Source organism: Monodon monoceros, unplaced genomic scaffold, assembly GCF_005190385.1.
Source record: "Monodon monoceros isolate NGI ecotype Baffin Bay Population unplaced genomic scaffold, NGI_Narwhal_1 Super_Scaffold_3, whole genome shotgun sequence".
NCBI lineage: Eukaryota > Metazoa > Chordata > Mammalia > Artiodactyla > Monodontidae > Monodon > Monodon monoceros.
In genome coordinates, this window is record NW_021703780.1 from 64,788,416 (window position 1) to 64,814,850 (window position 26,435).

The window sequence follows — 26,435 nt, forward strand, 5'->3', positions numbered from 1 at the left end:
TTTGCCCTGCCCAGCCCTCAGATGTGGGCTCTGGGTCTGCTGTGGGACTCCCCTGGCTCCCAGCCCACCTCACACACCCATCTCAGCACATCCTGAAGCTCCCATTCAGAGCTGCTCTCAGGCACGGCCCCTCCAGCTCCATTCCTGGGTCTCCAGCACACAGCAGGGGTCAAGGTCAACCAGGCCAGTCAGAGACAGCGGCCTTGACTAAATGGGATGGGGCCACCTGCTGGTTCCACCTTCAGGCAGCATCTATGGCTCTCAGTGACCTCAGATCCCAGGGCTCAGATTCTCCCTCTCCAGACCTCCCCCTTGATAGCCCCACCTGTGAAATGGGTTACCAGATGTGGGGCAGGGAGATGCGATGTGTAAGTTCCCCTTGGTGGATGTGTCATCTGATGTAGGACACATATGTGTGTGTGTGTATACCTGGGCCATGTGCATGCATACATACTCCTCTGTGTGCTGCCATCTCAAGCCTCCTGTGCTGGTGAACATTCATCTGCAATCTCTTCTCTCCTGCGGAGCTAAAACTAGCTGGGGGTGGGTGGAGGAGGGACTTGCCAAGGGGACCCCTCGGAACTCCCTCTCCCAGAGGAAGGTTCCCAAGTTTCCTGGAGTCCTCTGTCATTGGCCTATCATTAGCCAAGTTTCCTCCTGTCTTTCATCCCCAGAAAGGAGGACTTTCCCTCAGCAACCTGAGGGTGAGAGGCCCAGGGCTGCCAGACTCACAGAAGGGAAACTGAGGACTCAGCTGGACCCTGTCGCCAGCCCTGGGGATGCTGCAGCACTAGGGGGAGGGCCTCTTTCCTGGGAAAGACTTCCTGGATGGTTCAGAGTGTCCTGAGGATTCCACCATCAGCAACCCTGTGGGGTCTGGGGGAAGCCCAAGGTCTGTTGGGCAGTTTGGCTCCAGCAGGGCTTTCCGGTGTCCTGGCTAACCTGCTTCAGGCAAGGTGGGGACCTTGCTGTGTGCCAGCTTTGCCCTCTGTCTTGTTGGCAGCTGGGGTGAGGACAGGGCTCCCTGGCTCTGTGCCAGCATTTGTGAGCTGTCCTGGTTGCACCTGCCCCCCACCCCCCTATTCATTAACCCTTTTAGGCCCCTGTGGGAAGCTGGCCCCACCCTGAGCATGGGAACATTAACTCCCCACCTGAGCAGAGAGTCTTTGATGCCATCACGCACCCTGGCCCACGCCCGCTGCCCTTTCATTGGGACCCAGAGACTGGCTGGGCTGCCGATGAATCAGTGCCCCGGCTTTGGGTGTGGCCCCTTCCCTGGCCTGCCCAACTGTCCCACGTTCTCCTCCCAGAATGTCAGGGACTAGAGAGGGAACCCAGCAGGCCCTGGAGGGGAAGCTGGGGGTTTAAGATGACCGTGTGGTGGGGCTACCCCCTCTGTCAAAGCGGGTATGGGTGGATGGTCTCCAAGAGCCCTCACTGCTGCTCTGCCCTCTGCCCACAGAGCTTAAGGCCACAGGCACGGCCCACTTCTTCAACTTCCTGCTCAACACAACTGATTACCGAATCCTGCTCAAGGACGAGGACCACGACCGCATGTATGTGGGCAGCAAGGACTACGTGCTGTCTCTGGACCTGCATGACATCAACCGCGAGCCCCTCATTGTAAGGGCCAGCCCAGATGTGGTGGGGAGATGAGGGACGCGCGCCCCAGGGCTGGGGGCCCTTCCAGCGGGCCCTCTGACCTCCATCTCTGGCAGATCCACTGGGCAGCCTCCCCACAGCGCATTGAGGAGTGTGTGCTCTCAGGCAAGGATGGCAACGTGAGTGCGGTGGGGTCACAGGTGGGGTGGGGGAAGGTGGCAGCGGGGGACAGGGGACTTCAGGAAGGCACTGGGGCCAGGAAGGCATCTGGGCACTTCCTTGGCTTTCCCTCTGGCCCCAGGGTGAGTGCGGGAACTTCGTCAGGCTCATCCAGCCCTGGAACCGAACACACCTGTATGTGTGCGGGACCGGCGCCTACAACCCCATGTGCACCTATGTAAACCGCGGCCGCCGCGCCCAGGTAAGCCTCGCCCACCCTGGCCCTGTACTGCCCCCACTGATAGCTACCTTCCAGGGTTCTGATGGGAGGATGGGCTTGAGCCCCAGCCCTGCCACTTCCCGGCCCTGTGACCTTGGGTGAGTGACTTCTTCCACCTCTCAGAGCCTCAGTTTCCTCTCCTGAAAATGGGGCTAATAGCTGCCTTTCTCACAGGTCGGTGTGAGGAGGAGGCAGTGAGCTAACGCTCTCAGAGGTCTTAGCACTGTGCCTGGCATGTAGTGAGCGCTTCCTCCATATGTGGACGATGCCCCTGCAGCCAAGCCAGAGGGCCCGGCGGGGGCGTCAGCATCAGGAGGCTGGACGCCTGGGTCAGCTTCTGCCATACGGCCTGGGGGAGAGCTGCCCCTTCCTCAGCTCTGCCTCACCCTGCCTGCTTTTGCCCTCCTCCATTTCCATGTGGGCATGCGTGTGAGCTGGTGTGACCTTGTAGGGAGTGTGTGAGAACGATTGGACCTAAGGGGCACAGGTGTGTGCAGGTGTGCCCCAGCTGTGTGTATGTGTTCACACAGGGGTGCATATATGTGCTCTGGGGGCTCAGGTGCTCCCATGTGTTCCTGGCATGTGTGGTGTGAGAAGCTGGCAGCCCGAGCCCGCTCCCCCAGCCCCTGCCACCCCTGGCTCTAACCCGTATTCCTCGTCTTCTCAGGCCACGCCCTGGACCCAGATGCAGGTGGTCAGAGGCCGAGGCAGCAGAGCCACCGATGGTGCCCTCCACCCGACGCCCACAGCCCCACGCCAGGTGGGCCTCATCCCTTCAGGCTCTTGCCAGGCAGCACTGCCTCTGAACCGATCTCATCCTGGGCCTGGCCTTCCGGCCAGGAGCCTGCACCCCAGGCCAGCCTCCCCCGGGTCTTCCGTCCACCTCTGTGCCCCCCTCCCACTCCTTCCCCTGCAGTGCCCTCAGCCTCTGAAGGCATTCCCCGTTGGACTCATGTCAGCCTCAGTGTGACAAGAAATCATGAAGCCATCAGGTGGGAAAGACAGGAGCCCTGGGGACAGCCATGCCTCCGCCCTCAGAACACGTGTGTAGACATGCGTGGGCACGCGTTGGGCACTCTCCAACCCACACCTTACTTAGCACCCAGCGTGGGAAAATGGCACATGTGTGCAGCCTGACACATAGCTCTTAGGTGTCCATGCCCCATGCCTCACTTGGGGCACAGGTTAACCCCTGGGGTGGGAGGGGCAGAGCTGTGTGTCTACTAGACTTGACCCAGGACAGGGCTGAGGGACTGGGCCGGGGCTGGGGGGCTCTGGGGCTGGGCAGGGGCGGGCAGGGGGGCAGGGGCTGCCGGTGAGTGATAGAGCAAGTGGTCGCTTGAGCTCGCGTGTCTGTGGCAGGGAGTGCTGAGAAGTGGGGCCGCTCAGACTCTGCGTGTGTGTGCCCAGGGTGTGAACAGTGGGTTCCATGTGTTGGCAGTGATGCGTGCCGAGCTGTGTGTGCAGCCCCATGTGTGCAGGAAGTCATGTGTGCAGAGTGTAACTGGAAGCAGGCCTGTGTACACCTTCCCATCACCATCCCTGCCACCTGCTGCCACCTCCTTCCTGCCTCTGTGCCTCTCTCCTCTTCCTCCCTTAACCTCCTCATGAGCTCGTCCTGCCCAGTGCCTTCACCAGCCTTCCTCCTAGCATCTTCAGGGATGGGCTGGGAGGCATGGTGGGGGGGCTTTGTGAATTCCATGTGGTCTGGGCTGGACCCCTCAGCTCCTGGCTCCCTGCGGAGACATGTGGAGCTGGGGGCTCTGCTGAGGGGCAGGGAAAAGGCCCTGGCCTATTAGTCTATCCTGAGGACCACAGGTAGGGCACAAAACCCGGCGACAACGATAACCTCAGAGCCCTCTGGCCTGGTGGGACCTGATGGCAAAGGACAGGATCCCAGGCCTTTGGCCAGTAACCCTGCCCTTCATGGCCCAAGACAGGCAGCCACAGCTCAAAGAGTTGTGCCTCTGTGGCCCAAGGGGGCCCTGGCCAGAATCTTCCTGAACCAGTTGGCATGGACGGGCTTCAGCCCCTATAAGCCCACCTGATGCCCCTCTCATGGTCCCCAAAGCAGAGTCCTCCGAGACGTGATTCCCAGGTCTTATCTGAGATCTAGACCAGGAAGCACCTCCCTGGGAACCCTCAGCACCGCCCTGCCCTGGGAGACCTGGCAAGATAGAGTTAAAACCTGGGGGGTGGAGCAGGGTGGCTTCAGGGTTTCCCTGGGGGCTCGCTCTCACCCTGAGAGCCTGATGACCCTTGCCTTTCGTGTGTGGGATGGCTTGGATGATGCCGAGCCCCTCTCTGCCTTGCAGGATTACATCTTCTACCTGGAGCCTGAGAAACTCGAGTCAGGAAAGGGCAAGTGTCCCTACGACCCCAAGCTGGACACAGCCTCAGCCCTCATCAGTGAGTGCTCCCACCCCACCCTGGTTCTAAAGCCTAAAGGTGTGACCTCTGCCTCTGGAGCAGGGAGCATGGCACCAACACTTTACCCCAGGGAAGAGACCAGGAAACTGCTGTGTCTGAAACCTGCCCCCCCATCACCCCCGCAATGTGGCCCCACTTGGCAAGGGGAAGGGTACAGACCAGACCCCAGTGTGCGCAGAGGGGCAGAGACTAGGTGGTATGAGCCTCCATCTATCCCCTCGAATGGGGGTGCGGTGGGTGCAGGGGGCAGATTCTACCCTGAAATCCACAGTGTGGTCCATGCAAAGGCCAGAACCCTCCTGGCCACAGGCTTCCTGGAAGAGAAGACAAGCGGAGTCTGTACTGAGGGTGGTATGAGGCAGTGGTCCCATAGCATGTTCTCGGATTGTCTGTCAGGCTGGGAGAGGCCCACAAGGCAGCACCAATGGAGAGTCCTGGCCCAGAGACCAGCTTGGGGAGTTTGTTTCTGGTCTGGCCAAGTGTCTGGGAGAGTTGGGAGAAAGTTTTCTGGGGAGGAGTCCTGCCTGGGGCCTCAGAAGCAGCTGCTGCCCCTACCCCCAGGTTGGGTGAGGCCACTGCTGACCCAGGTCCCTGCACTCTGCCTACTTTCTGGCTGCCCAACTGAGTCTGCCTCTCAGCAGCTGCTGGGCAGTGTGCCACCTCCAAGCCTGGGAAAGGCAGAGGGTGGGCATTATCCTCTCCCTCTTGGTGAGTAAGAAGGTCCTAGCCGGATGGCAGGGTCCAGACCAGGGAGTCTGATGGGGGGAGACAGGGCCTGCCCTGGGGGAGTCTAGAGGGAAGACTTGGAGTGGTGTGCTGGAGCCAGTGTGTTTGTCAAATTTTCTGTTCAAATTTTCAGGTATTCTGTGAGCCAGCTACTAAACACAGCTATTGTTAGAAAGTAAATTATATACCCTTACAGTTAAATAAATTACTTTAAAAACAAAGGTAAAAATACTCAAAACTCATTACTTGCTAATTATTTCACTACATTTTATTATTATCTATGTTCTTGAGATTATTTACATTTCTCGTATCTACGGGATGGAAACACTAGACAATGGTTTTGGCAGGTCTTCCCAGCTCTACTTTCAGTGAGTGACCTCAGGTTAGCAGCTTGAGATCAGCCATGGTGGGAGTATTTACACCACAGAAATTGGCTCTGGCTGCTAATCAGAGCCAACTGCTGCTAATCCCAGTCCTCCCAGAGCCAGTTGTTAAAACATTCACCAACGCCCCACTGATACAATCGCCCTGGAGAACCTGAGGGGGAGATGGGACCCTGCCCTGGAGGTCATGTGTGCCGTGCACCGGCCTTAGCCAAGGGCGTCCCCCTGACTGACCCACTGGCCCACCCACAGACGAGGAGCTCTATGCAGGTGTGTACATCGACTTCATGGGCACCGACGCGGCCATCTTCCGCACGCTTGGAAAGCAGACGGCCATGCGCACGGATCAGTACAACTCCCGGTGGCTCAATGGTGAGCAGAGCCCACAACACCTCCAGTGGGCAGCATGTCTGGGGTGCGGCACAGAGATCATAAAGAAACACTCGTGGGAGAATTTTTGGCCCTTGACTGGCTGGAGCAGGGGTAGTTTCTTATCCCGGGAAGACTCGGGGGTCTTGTACCTGGCCCGGGAAAGAGGCTTTGTCCAAGGAGGGTGCGGTTCACTGACGCCTGCACACCTGCAGACCCTTCATTCATCCACGCTGAGCTCATCCCTGACAGCGCCGAGCGCAACGACGACAAGCTCTACTTCTTCTTCCGTGAGCGGTCTGCAGAGGCACCGCAGAGCCCTGCCGTGTATGCCCGCATCGGGCGGATCTGCCTGGTATGAGGCCCCTTGCTGCCCCCCCCCCCCAGGCCCAGTCCTGGTTCCATCAGCCCTGCTCTGGCAGGGTCTTTGAGGTGAGTGAGCTGATCTGACCCAGCCCCTGCCCCCTGCCCCCCAGAACGATGACGGCGGCCACTGCTGCCTGGTCAACAAGTGGAGCACATTCCTGAAGGCAAGGCTGGTCTGCTCTGTGCCAGGCGAGGATGGCATCGAAACCCACTTTGACGAGCTCCGTGAGCACCCGGCAGGCGGGCGGGGGCCTATGGCTACTGCAGGGGATGGCAGCTGGATGGGTGGTCAGGGGAAGCCTGGTGCCCCCCACCCAGGAGTGGGCAGGGCCTTGGGGCTCGTGGCCAAGGTACCCTCCCAGCTCCCTCTCCTTCTGTCCCCAGAGGATGTGTTTGTCCAGCAGACCCAGGATGTGAGGAACCCAGTCATTTACGCTGTCTTTACCTCCTCGGGGTGAGACTGGGGCTGGGGCCGGCAGTGGCAGGGTGTGGCTGAGTAGGCAGCTGTGATTTGTGGAGGACCCCATCCTGGTGGGGAGCTGTGGGTGAGGGCAGGCTGGGGAGGGACCCTGGGCCAAGGGTCTGCCCCACCCTCAGCAGCAGCCTGCCTTGCCCGCAGCTCTGTGTTCCGAGGCTCTGCCGTGTGTGTCTACTCCATGGCTGACATTCGCATGGTCTTCAATGGGCCCTTTGCCCACAAGGAGGGCCCCAACTACCAATGGATGCCCTTCTCAGGGAAGATGCCCTACCCACGGCCCGGCACGGTGAGGACCCCACTCACTCCACCTTTCCCTTTCCTCTCTTTCCACGAGAACTGTGCTGGGTCAGGCCCTTTGCAGACATGGGCCGCACCATCGTGGCACTCACAGCCAAGTTGGCGGGGGCGGGGGCGGAGGTGGACCATACACACATATAAATTCACCATTCATCCTCAATAAAGCTGAAGTTAAAACAAAACACACCGTAAGGAAAACTCCACCGTTTACACACAGTGTCGGGCTGTGAAAGAATCCAGCTAGGATCCTGAAACAAAGATGGTGGCTGGGTGTGGCAGGCTGCTCCCTCTGGGAGGCTGTTTGGAAGCTGAAAGTTGTAGGGAAGTCTTCAAGGCAGGCTGGAGGTGGGGGTGAGCAGGAGCCCCTGCAGTAGTGGGAGGCGATTCACCTGATCTTGGTGTGACATGGACCACTGCGGGAGTCTAAGCAGGAGAGCTTCGTGATCTGATCACATGCCTAGGGTGTTAAAGGAGCTCCGGGCCTGCGGTCCTGCTGAGCAGGGGTGGAGCTGGGGAAGTGGTGCACTGGAAGAACAGTGAGAGGAAGGAGACAAGCGGGTGGGGATGAGGACCTAGAAAGGCCGTTGTCAGCTCTGCCAAATGCTGCCACAAAGTCATGGCACATGAAGCTGGGGAGATGGCCATGGGATTTGACCATGTGAGACCTTGGGACCTCAGCTGGTGCAGGACCTGCAGAGAGGTTGGGTATTGGGCAAAAGCCCAGATGGGTGTTCTGAGAAGCGGAGCAGGTGGAGCTGGTGGGGACAGACAGAGCGGAGACCTCTTCTGAAGCTAATGGGTCCAGGGTGCCCTGGGCAGCCTGGGCCTGACACTCATCACCTGCCTGCAGTGCCCTGGTGGAACCTTCACGCCATCCATGAAGTCCACCAAGGACTATCCTGATGAAGTGATCAACTTCATGCGCACCCACCCACTCATGTACCAGGCCGTTTACCCTCTGCAGCGGCGGCCCCTAGTGGTCCGCACAGGCTCTCCTTACCGTCTCACCACTGTTGCTGTGGACCAGGTGGATGCAGCCGACGGGCGCTATGAGGTGCTTTTCCTGGGCACAGGTACCCACTGCTGCTCCCGGCCCCTCCCACACTGGGCCCACTGGGTGGAGGGTACTGATCCATAGGGCTGGGCCCTGCCCTGCTAGGGGTTTACTACAGGGTTGTCAATGTCAGCTCTGCCACCTTCATCCTTTGGAGGCTTCTCTCTATTACCAGGATAACTGAGAATGGGGATGGCGAAACCCCATTTTCATCCCTATCCCTGGTGGCCGGGAGAGCAGGGACACTGGGTGCCTGGGGACCCATGTTTGGGCGGAAAGAGGGAGGACAGAGCCAGACACCTCCAGGATACCTGGTTCCAAATACTGACACACATGCTCTCGTGTGCACATGCAAACTGCACCCACCGCTGTTCCAGTAGCCCTCAACATAAGGGAACACTTCCTGCAGCCTGTTTGCAGCTTCCCAAAATGAGGGTCTGGGGTCAGAGGAGCAGACTCTAGCTGTGACTCCCCCTTATCCAGGGCCAGTCTCCTTAGACCTCTTCCCCTCATCTGGGGGCAACTCTTCAACCTTGGCACAGAGCTCTCCCATTCCACTGCCCTTGGGGGGTTTGGGCCCTGGTGGGGGAAGGGGCTGAGGCTGGTGCCCCTTTCCCAGCGTCCTCAGCCCCACTGAGGCCCTGCCCGGCCCGTTCCAGACCGCGGGACAGTGCAGAAGGTCATTGTGCTGCCTAAGGATGACCAGGAGATGGAGGAGCTCATGCTAGAGGAGGTGGAGGTCTTCAAGGTGGGTGTGACACCACCCAGTCCTGTCCTCCTCACCGTGGCTCTCCTCAGTACCACCTCCTGACCTCAGACTTCCAGGTCAGGACAGGAAGGGGGTCCCCAGGGTCATAAGCTAATCCCTCTCTTCTTCTAGGACCCAGCATCTGTTAAGACCATGACCATCTCTTCCAAGAGGGTGAGTTTTGGCGAGGTGGGCTGAGGGTAGGGATGGAGGCTGCTTCACTTTGGGGTCAAGCCCTTGGCAAAGAGATGGGGACACTGAGGCACAGAACAAGAAGGGGAGGAGCCTGGCCCAACTGGCTCCTAAGGAAGGTTGGCTATGGGGAGGGAACTGACAAGCTCCTACCCCTGCCCACAGCAACAACTGTACGTGGCCTCCTCCGTGGGCGTCACACACCTGAGCCTGCACCGCTGCCAGGCATATGGGGCCGCCTGTGCCGACTGCTGCCTTGCCCGGGACCCCTACTGTGCCTGGGATGGCCAAGCCTGTTCCCGCTACACAGCGTCCTCTAAGAGGTGTGAACCCCGAGACCCTTGGAATTTTGGCCACCAGACCCAGGGCTCTGTCCTGGAGGTCTAGATGTGGATGTGATATTACCCTGGGGGACTTTATGGGTGAGACATCCTACCCTGGAGTTTTGGGGCTATAGAGACTTGGGGGGCAAGTTTTCTTGGGAATACTCCTTCAGGAGCTATCTTCATCCAGGCGGAGCCGCCGGCAGGACGTCCGGCACGGGAACCCCATCAGGCAGTGCCGTGGGTTCAATTCCAATGGTGAGTGCTCTATGTTTCACCACTGGGTGCTCCTCGGTGTGGAGCTGTGCAGCCCACAGAGCTGCTCATGGGGCCCCCACTGGAAGGATTCTCACATGGTCCGTGGGGGTGAGGGGGTGAGGGGTTTTGGAGGAGGGATGTCCTCGGCCACCCCCTCAAGGAGCGGATGCCTGATGGCACAGCCCTGCCTGTATGGGTGGGTATCCCTGTATATGCCCCTCGCCAGCCTGCAGTCTGCCAAGAGGTAGTGCTGCTTTCACGTGGCACCCTCTTGTTCTACAGCCAATAAGAATGCCGTGGAGTCTGTGCAGTATGGCGTGGCAGGGAGCGCAGCCTTCCTTGAGTGCCAGCCCCGCTCGCCCCAGGCTACCGTTAAGTGGCTGTTCCAGCGAGATCCGAGTGACCGGCGCCGAGAGGTGATTTCCTGTGCCCCACAGTCCTCACCATGGTTGGGAGAGTCCCTTGTACAGTCGAAATTCTACGTGGGTGAAATGTGGTATAGGAACCAAACTGGGGCAGCCCTCATTCTAAGAAAGTCCTTCCAAGCTCCCTTCCCTATGTGGAGATCATTTGGGTGAATCCAGTTATATGGAAACTCTGTGGGGTGTCCATATTACATGGAAACTACTTGTAGGCATGCCTTTTTATATGAGAATTCCATATGTGTACTTTATTGGCAGTATACCTCATTCTATGGAAATGTCACGTGGATGAGTTCCAGCATATGGAAATTCTGTGGGGTAGCCTTCCTATTGTGGAAATACCTTCTAGGCAATCCCTTCTACATGGAAATTCTATGAGGGTGCCCCAACATCTCTTTATTCTCATTAAATAGAAATTGTGTATATGCTCCAGAATTCTCTCATTGTACAGAATCCCCTTATGGTCATTCCTCCTGAAATGGAAGTGTTTATTATTCAGATGTTATATGGAAACTTGTTTTTCTTGGTATATGGAAATTCCACACGGGTGCCCCTGCATGGGGTGGCCCCAGAGGTGGTCTGATCGGGGAGCTGGCCGGGGCAACAGGGTGGTCCTGCAGCCCCTGAGCCCCAGCCCCTGCCCCCACAGATGCGTGCAGATGACCGCTTCCTGCGCACGGAACAGGGCTTGCTGCTTCGCGCCCTGCAGCTTGGTGATCGCGGCCTCTACTCCTGTACAGCCACCGAGAACAACTTCAAGCATGTCATCACACGAGTGCAGCTGCATGTACTGGGCCAGGACGCTGTCCATGCTGCCCTCTTCCCACCCCCAGCTGTGAGCGTCCCACCGCCCCCAGGCACCGGGCCCCCCACACCCCCTTACCAGGAGCTGGCGCAGCTCCTGGCCCAGCCAGAAGTGGGCCTCATCCACCAGTACTGCCAGGGCTACTGGCGCCATGTGCCCCCCAGTCCCAGGGAGGCCCCAGGGGCACCCAGACCTCCTGAACCCCAGGACCAGAAAAAACCCCGGAACCGCCGCCACCACCCGCCGGACACATGAGGCCTGCTGTCTGAGCCCTGCGATGGGCCGGCCTAGTCCTCGTCCCTTTTAATATAAAAGATAAATATATATATATATATAAAATATCTATATTCTATATACACCCTGCCCCTGCAAAGACAGTATTTATTGGTGGGTTGTAAATAGCCTGCCTCAGCGGCAGCATCATCCAAAACTTAGACCCATGCTGGTCAGAGACAGCAGAAAACAGAGCCCACCTAACCAGGCCCGGCCAGTTGGCCGGGCCGGGCCAGGACCACACAGTCCCCAGGCTCAGCTGGGAGTCTACCTGCTCGACAGCCACCGCCAGGATCTACAGGACACAGGGAAGGAGCAAGCTCTACCTGGATGGGGCACGGACTGTACACCTTCGCCCATGTTTGCTGGTGGCATACATGTGGATGCGAGGACTGCTTTGGAGACCGGGGGTGGGAGTGAGGGCTCAGATGCGCTCAGAGAAGGGAAGAAGGGGCTGGCACAGGATGCCGGCCCCTGCCTGGGAGAGGGGCACTCAGTCAAGGCCAGCCCTTTCCTGGGTATTTATTCTCTATTTATTGGGGACAGGAGAAGAGGAGCCCTGCCTGGGTGGGGCAGCCCCTCCAGCCCCTCCTTCCCTCCCTGCCTGGCCACTCTACTTCCTCTTTGCTTTCTCCGTGCCGCTGTGATGCAGGGGCTGGGAGAAAAGCAGAGGGGCCAGGCTCAGGCAGCGCTGAGGGGAGAGGGGGTCATGGTGGAGGCCTGGGGCCTGCAGGGGCTCCCCAGGGCTCCCTTCTGCCCACCACTTCAGATGATGGGTGTAAATAGCTCTGGGGGGCAGTTGGGTAGGTGGATGGGGGCTCCTGGCAGCCCTCTGCTGTCCAGGCCACACCTGCCCTTGGGTTCCATCTTGCTAATAAACACTGGCTCTGGGACTGGACTTTGGCTTTCTCCTTGGCAAAGGAGGGAGGACGGGGGTTCAGCCCACACCCAGATTCTGTCCCTCCTGCCCCACCCCCCCACCAATGTGGCTTGACCACCAGTTCCCGCACGGTCTCTTTTGCAAGCCCAGCGTCCATTCACTTACTCAGTTGTTTGATCATTCGTTCACGTTGCTTTCTCACCTGGCTTTGTGTCTTGCCAGGAACTCAGGACTCAGAATTGGCAAGACAAATCCACAGCCCTTACAGTTCAGCTGCCCCTGCCCTGGGAATCAACAAAATTCCCATTCTTCTGCATCCTTCCAGCCAGATCTCAGCAGAGGGTCCAGCGCAAGCAAATGTCCAGAGGCGGGGAAGACCAGGATATGTGGGGAGCTGCTGGAGAGGAGGAAGTGAGGCTGGGGGCCCCAGGCCAAATTTAACGAGTCAAGCTCTGGCAAGGGAAGCCAATAGCTATGGAGGCACACGGATCCAGCAGGGCTTAGGGCCATACCTGGCAGGCAAGGGGAGCCAGGTGGCAACGGGGAGGCAGTGGAATGGTCCCACTTTAAGTAGACCCAATATGTAGAAAGGTTCTTGTTGGTTTAACAAACCTGGGCTCCTGCACCACCCCAACCCCCTGGGCAGTGTGTAGGGGCTGCAGAGACTCCCAGGGCCCACTTACAGCATGGTGGTGGGGTAGAGGACGAATGGGGCCTAAAGGTTGAAAGTGGCACGAATGAATGATCTGTTGCTCCTGGACAGATCTCCCCTCACCCAACAGGGTAGATGTTGAAGCCACCAGCTCACAGAGCCAGTATCCACTTCCCACACGTTTAAGGACAGCCTTTGTGTGTGTGTGTGTGTGTGTGTGTGAATTTTTTTATTGTAGTTGATTTACAATGTGTTCATTTCTGCTGAAGAGCAAAGTGATTCAGTTATACAAATATATACATTCTTTTTTTTAAATATTCGTTTCCATTATGGTTTATCACAGAATATTGAATATATTTCCCTGTGCTATACAGTAGGACCTTGTTGTTTATCCATTCTGTATATAATAGTTTGCATCTACTAACCCCAACCTCTCACTCCATCCCTTTCCCGCTCCACTCCCCCTTGGCAACCTCAAGTCTGTTCTGTGTCTGTTTCTGTTTCATGAAAGTTCATTTGTGTCATATTTTAGATTCCACATATAAGTGGAATATGTCTCTTTCTGACTTACTTAGTATTATAATCTCTAGTTCCATCCATGTTGCTGCAAATGGCATCATTTTGTTCCTTTTTATGGCTGAGTAGTATTCCAGTGTATATATGTACCCCATCTTTATCCATTCATCTGTTGATGGACATTTAGGTTATTTCCATGTCTTGGCTATTGTGAATAGTGCTGCTATGAACATAGGGGCGCATGTATCTTTTTGAATTATAGTTTTGTCCGGATATATGCCCAGGAATGGGATTGATGGATCATATGGCAACTCTATTTTCAGTTTTTTGAGGAACCTCCATACTGTTTTCCATAGTGGCTGCACCAACTTACATTCCCCCCAACAGTGTAGGAGGGTTCCCTTTTCTCCACACCCTCTCCAGCATTTGTTATTTGAGGACTTCTTAATGATGGCCATTCGACCAATGTGAGGTGGTACCTCATTGCAGTTTTGATTTTCATTTCTCTAATAATTAGCAATGTTAAGCGTCTTTTCATGTGCCTGTTGGCCATCGGTATATCTTATCTGAAGAAATGTCTATTTAGTTCCTCTGCCCATTTTTCAACTGGATTACTGTTTTTTTGTTGTTGTTGTTGTTGAACTGCATGAGCTGTTTGTATATTTCGGAAGTTAAGCCCTTGCTGGTCTCATCGTTTGCAAATATCTTCTCCCATTCTGTAGGTTGTCTTTTTGTTTTGTTTATGGTTTCCTTTGTTGTGCAAAAGCTTTTATTTTTTAATTTTAATTTTATTTATTTTTTTATACAGCACGTTCTTATTAGTTATCTATTTTATACATATTAGTGTATACATGTCAATCCCAGTCTCCCAATTCATCCCACCACCCCCCGCCACTTTCCCCCTTGGTGTCCATACGTTTGTTCTCTACATCTTGTCTCTATTTCTGCCCTGCATACCAGTTCATCTGTAGCATTTTTCTAGGTTCCACATATATGCATTAATATACGATATTTTTCTCTTTCTGGCTTACTTCACTCTGTATGACAGTCTCTAGATCCATCCATGTCTCTACAAATGACTCAATTTCGTTCATTTTTATGGCTGAGTAATATTCCATTGTATATATGTACCATATATTCTTTATTCATTTGTCTGTCAATGGGCATTTAGGTTGCTTCCATGACCTGGCTATTGTAAATAGTGCTGCAATGAACATTGGGGTGCATGTGTCTTTCTGAATTATGGTTTTCTCTGGGTATATGTCCAGTAGTCGGATTGCTGGATCATATGGCAGTTTTATTTTTAGTTTTTTAAGTAACCTCCATACTGTTCTCCATAGTGGCTGTATCAATTTACATCCCCACCAACAGTGCAAGATGGTTCCCTTTTCTCCACACCCTCTCCAGCATTTGTTGTTTGTAGATTTTCTGATGATACCCATTCTGACTGGTGTGAGGTGATACCTCGTTGCAGTTTTGATTTGCATTTCCCTAATAATTAGTGATGTTGAGCAGCTTTTCATGTGCTTCTTGGCCATCTGTATGTCTTCTTTGGAGAAATGTCTATTTAGGTCTTCTGCCCATATTTTGATTGGGTTGTTTGTTTTTTTAATATTGAGCTGCATGAGCTGTTTATATATTTTGAAGATTAATCCTTTGTCCGTGATTCATTTGCAAATATTTTCTCCCATTCTGAGGGTTGTCTTTTCATCTTGTTTGTAGTTTCCTTTGCTGTGCAAGAGCTTTTAGGTTTCATTAGGTCCCATTTGTTTATTTTTGTTTGTATTTCCATTACTCTAGGAGGTGGATCAAAAAAAGATCTTGCTGTGATTTATGTCAAAGAGAGTTCTTCCTATGTTTTCCTCTAAGAGTTTTATAGTGTCTGGTCTTACATTTAGGTCTCTAATCCATTTTGAGTTTATTTTTGTGTAGGGTGTTAGGGAGTGTTCTAATTTCATTCTTTTACATGTAGCTGTCCAGTTTTCCCAGCACCGCTTATTGAAGAGACTGTCTTTTCTCCATTGTATATCCTTGCCTCCTTTGTCATAGATTAGTTGACCATAGGTGCGTGGGTTTATTTCTGGGCTTTCTATCCTGTTCCATTGATCTATACTTCTGTTTTTGTGCCAGTACCATATTGTCTTGATTACTGTAGCTTTGTAGTATAGTCTGAAGTCAGGGAGTCTGATTCCTCCAGCTCCATTTTTTTCCCTCAAGACTGCTTTGGCTATTCGGGGTCTTTTGTGTCTCCATACAAATTTTAAGATTTTTTTTGTTCTAGTTCTGTAAAGAATGCCACTGGTAATTTGATAGGGATTGCATTGAATCTGTAGATTGCTTTGGGTAGTATAGCCATTTTCACAATATTGATTCTTCCAATCCAAGAACATGGTATATCTCCCCATCTGTTTGTGTCATCTTTGATTTCTTTCATCAGTGTCTTATAGTTTTCTGAGTACAGGTCTTTTACCTCCTTAGGTAGGTTTATTCCTAGGTATTTTATTCTTTTTGTTGCAATGGTGAATATGATTGTTTCCTTAATTTCTTTCAGATTTTTCATCATTAGTGTATAGGAATGCAAGAGTATAGTGTATAGGAATGCATTAATTTTGTATCCTGCAACTTTACCAAATTCATTGATTAGCTCTAGTAGTTTTCTGGTGACATCTTTAGGATTCTCTATGTATAGTATCATGTCACCTGCAAACAGTGACAGTTTTACTTCTTCTTTTCCAATTTGTATTCCTTTTGTTTCTTTTTCTTCTCTGATTGCCATGGCTAGGACTTCCAAAGCTATGTTGAATAATAGTGGTGAGAGTCGATATCCTTGCCTTGTTCCTGATCTTAGAGGAAATGCTTTCAGTTTTTCACCATTGAGAATGATGTTTGCTGTGGGTTTGTCGTATATGGCCTTTATTATGTTGAGGTAGGTTCCCTCTATGCCCACTTTCTGGAGAGTTTTTATCATAAATTGGTGTTGAATTTTGTCAAAAGCTATTTCTGCATCTATTGAGATGATCATATGGTTTTTCTCCTTCAGTTTGTTAATATGGTGTATCACATTGATTGATTTGTGTATATTGAAGAATCCTTGCATCCCTGGGATAAATCCCACTTGATCATGGTGTATGATCCTTTTAATGTGTGGCTGGATTCTGTTTGCTAGTATTTTGTTGAGGAGTTTTGCATCTATATTCATCAGTGATATTGGTCTGTAATTTTGTTTTTTTGTAGTATCTTTGTCTGGTAGTACCTTTGTCTGGTTTTGGTATCAGGGTGATGGTGGCCTCATAGAATGAGTTTGGGAGTGTTCCTTCCTCTGAAATTTTTTGGAAGAGTTTGAGAAGGATGGGTGTTAGCTCTTCTCTAAATGTTTCATAGGATTCACCTGTGAAGCCATCTGGTCCTGGACTTTTGTTTGCTGGAATATTTTTAATCACAGTTTCAATTTCATTACTTGTGACTGGTCTGTTCATATTTTCTATTTCTTCCTGGTTCAGTCTTGGAAGGTTATACCTTTCTAAGAATTCGTCCATTTCTTCCTGGTTGTTCATTTTATTGGCGTAGAGTTGCTTGTAGTAGTCTCTTAGGATGCTTTGTATTTCTGCGGTGTCTGTTGTAACTTCTCCTTTTTCGTTCCTAATTTTATTGATTTGCGTCCTCTCCCTCTTTTTCTTGATGAGTCTGGCTAAAGGTTTATCAATTTTGTTTATCTTCTCAAAGAACCAGCTTTTAGTTTTATTGATATTTGCTATCGTTTTCTTTCTTTCTTTTTTTAAAAAAATTATTTATTTACTTTTGGCTACTTTGGGTCTTTGTTGCTTTGCGTGGGCTTTCTCTAGCTGCGGTGAGCGGTGTCCACTCTTTTTTTGTTGTGGTGTGTGGGCTTCTCATTGCGGTGGCCTCTCTTTGTTGCAGAACACGGGCTCCAGGCGCGTGGGCTTCAGCAGTTGTGGCATGCGGGCTCAGCATTTGTGGCTCAGGGGCTCCAGAGCACAGGCCCAGCAGCTGTGGCGCACGGGCCCAGTTGCTCCGCAGCATGTGAGATCATCCCAGTCCAGGGCTCGAACCCATGTCCCCTGCGTTGGCAGGCGGATTCTTAACCACTGCGCCACCAGGGAAGTCCCTTTTTGTTTCTACTTCATTTATTTCTGCTCTGATCTTTATGATTTCTTTCCTTCTACTAACTTTGGGTTTTGTTTGTTCTTCTTTCTCTAGTTCCTTTAGGTGTAAGGTTAGATTGTTTATTTGAGATTTTTCTTGTTTCTTGAGGTAGGCTTGTATTGCTATAAACTTCCCCTTAGAACTGCTTTTTCTGCATCCCATAGGTTTTGGATCGTCATGTTTTCATTGTCATTTGTCTTAGGTATCTTTTGATTTCCTCTTTGATTTCTTCAGTAATCTCTTGGTTATTTAGTAACCTATTGTTTAGCCTCCATGTGTTTGTGTTTTTTATGGTTTTTTTTCCCTGTAGTTGATTTCTAATCTCATAGCATTGTGGCTGGAAAAGATGCTTGATATGATTTCAGTTTTCTTAAATTTACTGAGGCTTGATTTGTGGCCCAAGATGTGGTCTATCCTGGAGAATGTTCTGTGTGCACTTGAGAAGAAAGTGTAATCTGCTGTTTTGGGATGGAATGTCCTATGAATATCAATTAAATCTATCTGGTCTATTGTGTCATTTAAAGCTTGTGGTTCCTTATTAATTTTCTGTCTGGATGATCTGTCCATTGGTGTAAGTGAGGTGTTAAAGCCCCCCACTATTACTGTGTTACTGTCGATTTCCTCTTTTATAGCTGTTAGCAGTTGCCTTATGTATTGAGGGGCTCCTATGTTGGGTGCATATATATTTATAATTGTTATATCTTCTTGGATTGATCCCTTGATCATTATGTAGTGTCCTTCCTTGTCTCTTGTAACATTCTTTATTTTAAAGTCTCTTTTATCTGATATGAGTATTGCTACTCCAGCTTTCTTTTGATTTCCATTTGCATGGAATATCTTTTTCCATCCCCTCACTTTCAGTCTGTATGTGTCCCTAGTTCTGAAGTGGGTCTCTTGTAGACAGCATATATATGGGTCTTGTTTTTGTGTCCATTCAGCGAGCCTATGTCTCTTGGTTGGAGCATTTAATCCATTCACGTTTAAGGTAATTATTGATATGTATGTTCCTATTACCATTTTATTACTTGTTATGGGTTTGTTTTTGTAGGTCCTTTTCCTCTCTTGTGTTTCCCACTTAGAGAAGTTCCTTTAGCATTTGTTGTAGAGCTGGTTTGGTGGTGCTGAATTCTCTTAGCTTTTGCTTGTCTGTAAATCTTTTTTTTTTTTTTTTTTGTCTATAAATCTTTTGATTTCTCTGTCGAATCTGAATGAGATCCTTGCCAAGTAGAGTAATCTTGGTTGTAGGTTCTTCCCTTTCATCACTTTAAATATATCGTGCCACTCCCTCCTGGCTTGTAGAGTTTCTGCTGAGAAATCAGCTTTTAACCTTATGGGAGTTCCCTTGTATGTTATTTGTTGTTTTTCCCTTGCTGCTTTCAATAATTTTTCTTTGTCTTTAATTTTTATCAATTTGATTACTATGTGTTTTGCCGTGTTTCTCCTTGGGTCTATCCTGCCTGGGACTCTGCACTTCCTGGACTTGGGTAGCTCTTTCCTTTCCCATGTTAGGGAAGTTTTCGATTATAATCTCTTCAAATATTTTCTTGGGTCCTTTCTCTCTTCTCCTTCTGGGACCCCTGTAATGTGAATGTTGTTGCATTTAATGTTGTCCCAGAGGTCTCTTAGGCTGTCTTTGTTTCTTTTCATTCTTTTTTCTTTATTCTGTTCCGCAGCAGTGAATTCCACCATTCTGTCTTCCAGGTCACTTATCCGTTCTTCTGCCTCAGTTATTCTGCTATTGATTCCTTCTAGTGTATTTTTCATTTCAGTTATTGTATTGTTCATCTCTGTTTGTTTGTTCTTTAATTCTTCTAGGTGTTTGTTCTTTAATTCTTCTAGGTCTTTGTTAAACATTTCTTGCGTCTTCTCGATCTTTGCCTCCATTCTTTTTTCGAGGTCCTGGATCATCTTCACTATCATTATTATGAATTCTTTTTCTGGAAGGTTGCCTATCTCCACTTCATTTAGTTGTTTTTCTGGGGTTTTATCTTGTTCCTTCATCTGGTACAAAGTCCTCTGCCTTTTCATTTTGTCTATCTTTCTGTGAATGTGGTTTTCCTTCCACAGGCTGCAGAATTGTAGTTCTTCTTCTGCTGTGCAAAAGCTTTTAAGTTTGATTAGGTCACCTTTGTTCATTTTTCCTTTTATTTCTATTCCTTTGGGAGACTGACCTGAGAAAATATTGGTACAATTTATGTCAGAATGTTTTGCCTATGTTCTCTTCTAGGAGTTTTATGGTGTTATGTTTAAGTCTTTAAGCCATTTTGAGTTTATTTTTGTGTATAGTGTAAGGGTGTGTTCTAACTTCATTGATTTACATGCACCTGTCCAGCTTTCCCAACACTAGGGACAGTCTGCAATGCTCAGTATCTGGGGCCCTGGCACCCCGGGTCCGCAAGAGTTGAGTCCTAAGACAGCCAGGTTTCCGGGAAGTTCAGCCAGGAGGGGGCCTTGAGAGCCCAGGATTTGGGTCTTCTGATGGGAGGTGGTAAATCTCCAGAGGCTGGAACTCAACATTACATGCTCAGTTGAACCACTTCCACTCAGCAGCACGTCCTGTCCCATCTAAACCCCCACAGAGACCTCTGACCCCTAAACTGAGGCAGGCGTGCCCTGGAGATACCCCTAGGCAGGTCCCAGATTACCGACAGGGGACAGAAGAAGAGTGAGGCTCATCTGCTCCTCCCCTGGGAACACCAGACCTGCTTCAGGACTCAGTTTTCCCATCTGATAACAGGCCTGCAAAACATTCCCTGGAAGAGCCTGGCCACCTCCGCAGGTCAGTGTTGCACCATGGGTACACGTAGACACAGGTATGTGCAAGTGTGCACACATACAGGCAGACACATGCATAAATGTACATGTACACAGGCAAGTGCACACACATGCACATATACATGCACTTATACATTCATGCGCACACACGCACACATGAACCCAGTTTAGCACAATAAAGTACACATACAAACACATCTGCACATGAAGAGAAATGCACAAAAGCACATCCATGCACATGCACACACGGTACACAAACAGGCAAACATAGACACATGCATTCACAAAGGCATAAAAATGCATACATAAACACACAAGTATACATAGACAAACGTGTCATGTCATTGCCTTGCTTGGTGCCAGTAAAGTATACATGCACACACCCAGTACACGTAGCAGACCTGCACACCCACCCAAGTCCATTGGAATCATGGAGGCATGTAGAGGCCTTGACCAGGTCAGATCCAGACCTTTGTACAGGGCAAATGCAATGTCCACCTTTCCCTCTTGACTCCCTGCTGAGCATGGAGCCCTGGTTCAGAGTCACGAGCCCTTCTCAACTACGTCCTGCTGTGCGACCCTCTGAGCCTCCACTTCCTCATCAGTAAAATGATGTGGGTACCCATCCGCCAGGGCTGGTGTGAGCTAGGTAAGGAGCAATGCTAAGCCCAGTGCTGGGCAGGGGTCAGGTGCTCCTTGCATGCTTTTCCCTCTGCTCTCTGCTGCCAGGCCTACCCCCCAATGCCCCCACCCTGGGACTTGAGGCCCTCTCCTCCCCTTTCTGAGCCTGGATCCTATGGAACATGTCTCCCTGCTCTGGAGCAGGGCTGGACTACCTCCAGGGTCTCTCCCAGAGGGTTTGGGGAGCAGCGTACAGGGGGTGCAGAGTCAGCAGTTGAGGGATTGGGGCCATGCCAGCCTGATTAGGGCGGCTGGGGGCTGAGCTGGATTCACCTGTCCTTGTCTCTGATTGGCTCTTGGGTACCAACAACCCCCCAAATCCTACTAAGCAGCCCCAACAGGGCCTTCACAGGTCTGTGGACAGCCAGTTGATTGCCAGTTCTGAGGTCAGAAGGGTGTCTGGGGAGGCCAGAGGCTGGCCTGAGCCTGGCTCTGGGGATCCCCTGCATCCAGAAGAGCCAACTGACCACCCTGTTCCTTCACCTCCTGCCGGGACCATGGGGGCTGGGGCCAGTGCTGAGGAGAAGCACTCAAGGGAGCTGGAAAAGAAGCTGAAAGAAGATGCCGAGAAGGATGCTCGAACCGTGAAACTGCTGCTTCTGGGTAAGGGTGTGGGCTGCGGCGAGGCCACTGCTACTAGTCAGAGGCCCAGGGGCAGGGAGGTGGCCCTTCTGTGAAGTAGGTGTGACTTGGGAAACAGAATGAGCCTGCAACCTGGCAGGAAACAGAGTGGGAGCCCTGGCCAAGCCTTGACAAGTGATGCCTTGGCTCCCTAAGGCTGGGTATCCCACAGAACCCCTCTTCAGAGGGCCCAGCCTCAGGCAACCTCCCCTCCCAAGACGGGTGTACCAATCTCACTTTTGTAGAGATGTGTGTACGAGGCCTAGTTTTGCCCTGGCTGTGCTCCCTCAAACACCAGCCTTTGGCTTGATGGGCCTGCTGGGCAGGGCTCGGAAACCAGGGGCCTCCTTGGGAGCCCCACAACAAGGCTGCTCCCTTGGGAAGGAGAAGGTCACAGTCCTCCTGAGAGTGGGCAGCCTCTAGGACCACCCAGATCCACAGACAATGACCCTCAGTTTCCAGAGCTTTATTGTTGACAGATCTGCAGAACAGTTAAAGAGGGTAGGGGGTACTAAGGCCCAGCCGGGAATAGGTAAAGCCATGTCCTTGGTCCCATGGGTAGTGAAGGGAGATGGGGCTGATCTAGTACCCCAAGGCCACTTCCTCCCCGCAAGGGAAGAAGGAGCTGCTTTGAGAGGGCAGTGCAGGCTCTACCCAGGCTCTCCAGGGTCCAGCCAGACAGCTGGATGAGGGCAGAAGGACCAAGCCAGAGTACCCCAGGGAAGAGAGAGAGGCTAAGCCAGAAATCCCATTAACTGTGCCCAACACCCGCATGAGAACAGGCTCAGAGGGGCTGTTAGCTCTGTCCTCTCCCCCAGCCAAAGGTGCTAATTCCCTCTGAACCTCTTGGAGACACTTCCTCCCACCACAGGTTAAAAGCAGGGGTTGACCTGGCTTAAATAATCCCATGCATGCAGTACCAGAATCTTCCACAAGGCGGAGCTCCAGGTTTCTTTATTTTTGTCCTCAGAATAATAAAACTGAAAATACCAGGGTCTTGAAGGCTCCTCAGCACAGTCGAGGTTGTCGATTCCCCTCGTCAGCCCCCTTCTGTCACTCCTGACGTTTACGTTTTGCCGCCAGGGCTTCATGACCTGACTTTGGGGGTTGGGGGCAAAACAGGTGTGATAGAGGCGGCAGTGCGGTCAGCGCGTCTCTGAGGTAGGGTTTCCATTCCAGGTGCCGGTGAGTCCGGGAAGAGTACCATTGTCAAGCAGATGAAGTGAGTGCCCCTGCCCTACCCGAGGCCCCTGGGGGTGGGCACACGCACGAGGTCTGTCCTTCCCCACCTACCCAAGAGGCGCTGACCCGGCTCCCCACGGCTGCAGGATCATCCACCAGGATGGGTACTCGCTGGAAGAGTGCCTCGAGTTCATTGCCATCATATATGGCAACACGCTACAGTCCATCTTGGCCATCGTGCGCGCCATGACCACGCTCAATATCCAGTATGGAGACTCTGCGCGCCAGGTGTGCCAAGAGACTAGCTGAACAGGGCTTCTGGAGACTCGAGGTGCAAGGCTGGGCCCAAGTCCATGGTCACCACCAACCACTCCCCTGCCCCCCCCCCCAGGACGATGCCCGGAAGCTGATGCACATGGCGGACACCATCGAGGAGGGCACGATGCCTAAGGAGATGTCAGATATCATCCAGCGGCTGTGGAAGGACTCGGGTATCCAGGCCTGTTTCGATCGCGCCTCAGAATACCAGCTCAACGACTCTGCTGGCTAGTGAGAGCACAGGCGGGGCGCGGGGCGGGCGGGGCCCTGCCACGCCCCTCCACCCAACCCTACCCACACCCCGGATCTCCCGCAGCTACCTCTCGGACCTAGAGCGCCTGGTAACCCCGGGCTACGTGCCCACTGAACAGGACGTGCTGCGCTCGCGTGTCAAGACCACTGGTATCATTGAGACGCAGTTCTCCTTCAAGGACCTCAACTTCCGGTACGACCCCGCTCCCTAGCTCTCGCTCTCCGGGGCCCTGCCCGCAAGTTCACTGCCTGAGGCCCTGTCTGATCCCAGAGGCCCCATCCCTACGAGAGACCCTGCCCCTTCTCGGACAACCCGCCCGCAGAAATGCCCGGCCCCTCCGGATGCCACTCCCAGCTGGGTACCTCCCAGCCAGCATTAGGAAACCAGGGGATGCCTGTGGGCACGTCCAGGGGACTCGATGCGCCGGCTCAGGTTCCCACGGCCCCGCAGGATGTTCGATGTGGGCGGGCAGCGCTCAGAACGCAAGAAGTGGATCCACTGCTTCGAGGGTGTGACCTGCATCATCTTCATCGCGGCTCTCAGCGCCTACGACATGGTGCTTGTGGAGGACGACGAAGTGGTGAGTGCTCCAGCGGGGCCTGAGCGTTTGAGCGGGGAGGAGGAGAGCGGAAAGCAGAGACAGCGCTGCGGGCGCGGGGAGCATCTGAGAGAGGACATTCGACCCAGAGCCGTCTGAAGGAGATGAGGCAGCATGCTGCCCTGCTTAGGGGGGCGAACGGGGAGACGGTCTTGGAGCTGTCTGGGCAGGGAGGCCCCGGAGCCCAGAGAGCAGGGGTCTGCCCGCCGGCCGCAGCCAGGTGGGGGCGGCGGCCGCAGTCCCCGGTGCCCGACAGCCTCTGCCCTCCTCAGAACCGCATGCACGAGAGCCTGCACCTATTCAACAGTATCTGCAACCACCGCTACTTCGCCACCACGTCCATCGTGCTCTTCCTCAACAAGAAGGACGTCTTCTCGGAGAAGATAAAAAAGGCGCACCTCAGCATTTGCTTTCCGGACTACAATGGTGAGAACCTCGGCCCGCCGCCAGGCGGCGTCGCAAACCCACGATCTCGGCCTGCGCTCCTCCCGCCGCGGGGAGGATTTGCTACCGGGAGTGAGAGCTCCCCCTTCCTCGCCAGGGCCCAACACATATGAGGACGCGGGCAATTACATCAAGGTGCAATTCCTCGAGCTCAACATGAGACGCGACGTGAAGGAGATCTATTCCCACATGACGTGCGCCACCGACACACAGAACGTCAAGTTTGTCTTCGACGCTGTCACCGACATTATCATCAAGGAGAACCTCAAAGACTGCGGCCTCTTCTGAGGTGGCTCCTCGCGCGCAGGCCGGGATGCTCCCATGTCGTGCCTCTTGGTCTCAATACCCCAAGCCCCATCCCCTGCTCCCCATCCCACCTCTCGACTGCAGGCCCCTCCCCAGCTCTCCAGATCCACTCTACTGCCTGCCCTCTGGCCCCCAACTTCCAGACCCTATTGCTTCCAGGCCCCACCCTGACTCCTCAGGCTCCACCCCATGGCCACAGGCCCCTCCCCTGGCTCACAAGCCCCACCCACTCAAGCTCTTTTGACCCTGCCCCAACCCCCAGGTGTCACTGCTTCCAAGCCCACCTCCACCTGTCTCTCAGTCTAAACCCAATTGTTTAGCCGCTTAGGAATGTTGACTCTGTTCCTTTTTCTCTTCACAGGTGCCTGGACTCATGCATTCCTGAGACCCTGTAGTCCTTGCCGCCTTGTAGCCCCAATCCGCATGACCCCTACCAGACCCCCAGGACTCCTGGGCCCCAGCCTGTGGCCTCACCAGCCACAGATTCAAAACCCTAAGCCCTGCTAACCTTGAGGGACTTACCCTCCCCCATGGCTCCCAGGATTCCCTGGTCTCCCAGAGTCCGGTGCCCCCAGCCACCCCAGCACTGCCCTTCACGGCCTGGCTGCACTGGCCTCCAGGACCCACCACAGCCAGCCCCAGCTAGGAGCAAGCAGTACTTGGGGCAGCTACAGCTCACGGTGACTCAGCAGTACCCCACTGACCAATCTCCTGCTGCTCTCCTGCCCCAGGAGGCCCGTGATTCACCTGGTGGGTCTGGGTTCAGCAAACAGCCCTCCCTCCCAGAGTTTCATGAAGGGCAGGGGGGCAGGAAGGGAACCCTCCTCCAAGCAGGCCTGCTGCTTACCATCAGCCCATTCTAGCCTTACCACCTCCATGTGACAAGTCTGACACCCATCTGCCCAGTGGCCAGTGACTGCCCCACCCGGCAGCTTTAGGGGTCCAAAGTCCAAGCCAGCTCTGGCCTGTGAAACTCATACATAGACGAATTAGTGAGTGGGGGCAAGCCTGGGAGCTCCTGGTGCCAGGAAGAGACTCAAGCTGGACCCTTCCCCACATATCCTAACCCCTTCCCCCACAGGCTCTGCCCCCTCCATGCTTGGACACTGTATTCATGTCCTACTTACTTACACACCCACAGTACTCCAGGCCAGTCTGTTGAGGGAGGGTGCTGTTGACACCAGCTGTGGCCAATGGCTGAACTGTCCTAAGGGGTGGCTGGGAGCAGAGTCCGGCTCCCATCGATCAGCCCCAGGCAGGGGATTTGGGACAGGAAGGAGGCCCAGATTGTGCCCAGAGGGGTCTGCCTCAGGTAGGGTCATAAGCAAACCCAGGTGACCCTCTTGTCCCTGCCAGCAGCTTCTCTCATCCTTCCCATTCAGGGCCCATTCCCTGGTGGGAAAAACTGAGATCCATGCCTGAACCATCAGTGACAAAGGCATCCATGTCCCCACACCCCTGCTCCCTACTTCCTCATCAAGCACCAAGTCCTCGCTGATGCCCATGGGCTGGGGCCTGTGCTGTAGTCGAGGGCAAGGAGCATCCGTCTAACAAGGCCAGGGCATAATTTGCACTCCCTTCAGCTAGATACACAGACTCAGCAATAAATCTTTGCATCAGGCCCCAGCTGTCCTTTCTTGGGGGGAGGGGGAGAGTGTTAATGATCATGAGTCATGCTAATTTATTAAGTGCCCAGTGCTGGGCTGGACATGAGTGGGAAGGTGGTCCCTTCCAGGGAGAAGCACCTGACCTAACATGGCAGGGGACACTCTTGGGGGCATGGGATCAATTTGGGGTCTTGAGAGGGGTTGAGAGGGGGAAAGGAGCCGTGGGAAATGTTCACAAGGACGATGTTGGATCAAGAGGGGGTTGTGAGGTGG

At 53.1% G+C, this 26,435-nt stretch overlaps 2 protein-coding genes across 6 annotated transcripts in view; both read left to right on the top strand.

Annotated features, from left to right (window-relative positions):
- The window catches only part of SEMA3F (semaphorin 3F), a 29,584-nt gene extending 17,001 nt beyond the window's left edge, over nucleotides 1-12,583 (top strand). For 2 of the 5 annotated variants that reach the window (XM_029244237.1, XM_029244238.1), the window contains exons 3-18: nucleotides 1,463-1,623; nucleotides 1,719-1,781; nucleotides 1,904-2,023; nucleotides 2,709-2,801; nucleotides 4,357-4,450; nucleotides 5,833-5,952; nucleotides 6,165-6,304; nucleotides 6,426-6,769; nucleotides 6,935-7,079; nucleotides 7,941-8,163; nucleotides 8,804-8,892; nucleotides 9,025-9,066; nucleotides 9,250-9,407; nucleotides 9,598-9,665; nucleotides 9,948-10,081; nucleotides 10,737-12,583. In XM_029244237.1, coding sequence (XP_029100070.1) covers nucleotides 1,463-1,623; nucleotides 1,719-1,781; nucleotides 1,904-2,023; nucleotides 2,709-2,801; nucleotides 4,357-4,450; nucleotides 5,833-5,952; nucleotides 6,165-6,304; nucleotides 6,426-6,769; nucleotides 6,935-7,079; nucleotides 7,941-8,163; nucleotides 8,804-8,892; nucleotides 9,025-9,066; nucleotides 9,250-9,407; nucleotides 9,598-9,665; nucleotides 9,948-10,081; nucleotides 10,737-11,147 — 2,405 coding nt within the window. In that variant the 3' untranslated portion in view covers nucleotides 11,148-12,583. The remainder of the gene's footprint in view (nucleotides 1-1,462; nucleotides 1,624-1,718; nucleotides 1,782-1,903; nucleotides 2,024-2,708; nucleotides 2,802-4,356; nucleotides 4,451-5,832; nucleotides 5,953-6,164; nucleotides 6,305-6,425; nucleotides 6,770-6,934; nucleotides 7,080-7,940; nucleotides 8,164-8,803; nucleotides 8,893-9,024; nucleotides 9,067-9,249; nucleotides 9,408-9,597; nucleotides 9,666-9,947; nucleotides 10,082-10,736) is intronic. The other 3 variants (XM_029244239.1, XM_029244241.1, XM_029244240.1) reach the window with 3 other exon arrangements.
- An 8,616-nt stretch (nucleotides 12,584-21,199) lies between these two features.
- Nucleotides 21,200-26,177, top strand: GNAT1 (G protein subunit alpha transducin 1). The gene is made up of 9 exons (XM_029242888.1): nucleotides 21,200-21,436; nucleotides 22,634-22,676; nucleotides 22,783-22,924; nucleotides 23,028-23,185; nucleotides 23,271-23,399; nucleotides 23,658-23,787; nucleotides 24,078-24,231; nucleotides 24,347-24,538; nucleotides 24,917-26,177. The coding sequence occupies exons 1-8, from the start codon at nucleotides 21,331-21,333 to the stop codon at nucleotides 24,535-24,537; spliced, it is 1,053 nt and encodes a 350-aa protein (XP_029098721.1). The 5' UTR covers nucleotides 21,200-21,330; the 3' UTR covers nucleotide 24,538; nucleotides 24,917-26,177.
- The last annotated feature ends 258 nt before the right edge of the window (nucleotides 26,178-26,435 follow it).

Coding starts and splice junctions, on each gene's coding strand:
- GNAT1 (XM_029242888.1), top strand. CDS start 21,331: ATGGGGGCTGGGGCCAGTGCTGAGGAGAAGCACTCAAGGGAGCTGGAA. Junction 22,925..23,027: donor ATGGAGACTCTGCGCGCCAG/GTGTGCCAAGAG, acceptor CCCCCCCCCCAG/GACGATGCCCGGAAGCTGAT. Junction 23,788..24,077: donor TTGTGGAGGACGACGAAGTG/GTGAGTGCTCCA, acceptor TGCCCTCCTCAG/AACCGCATGCACGAGAGCCT.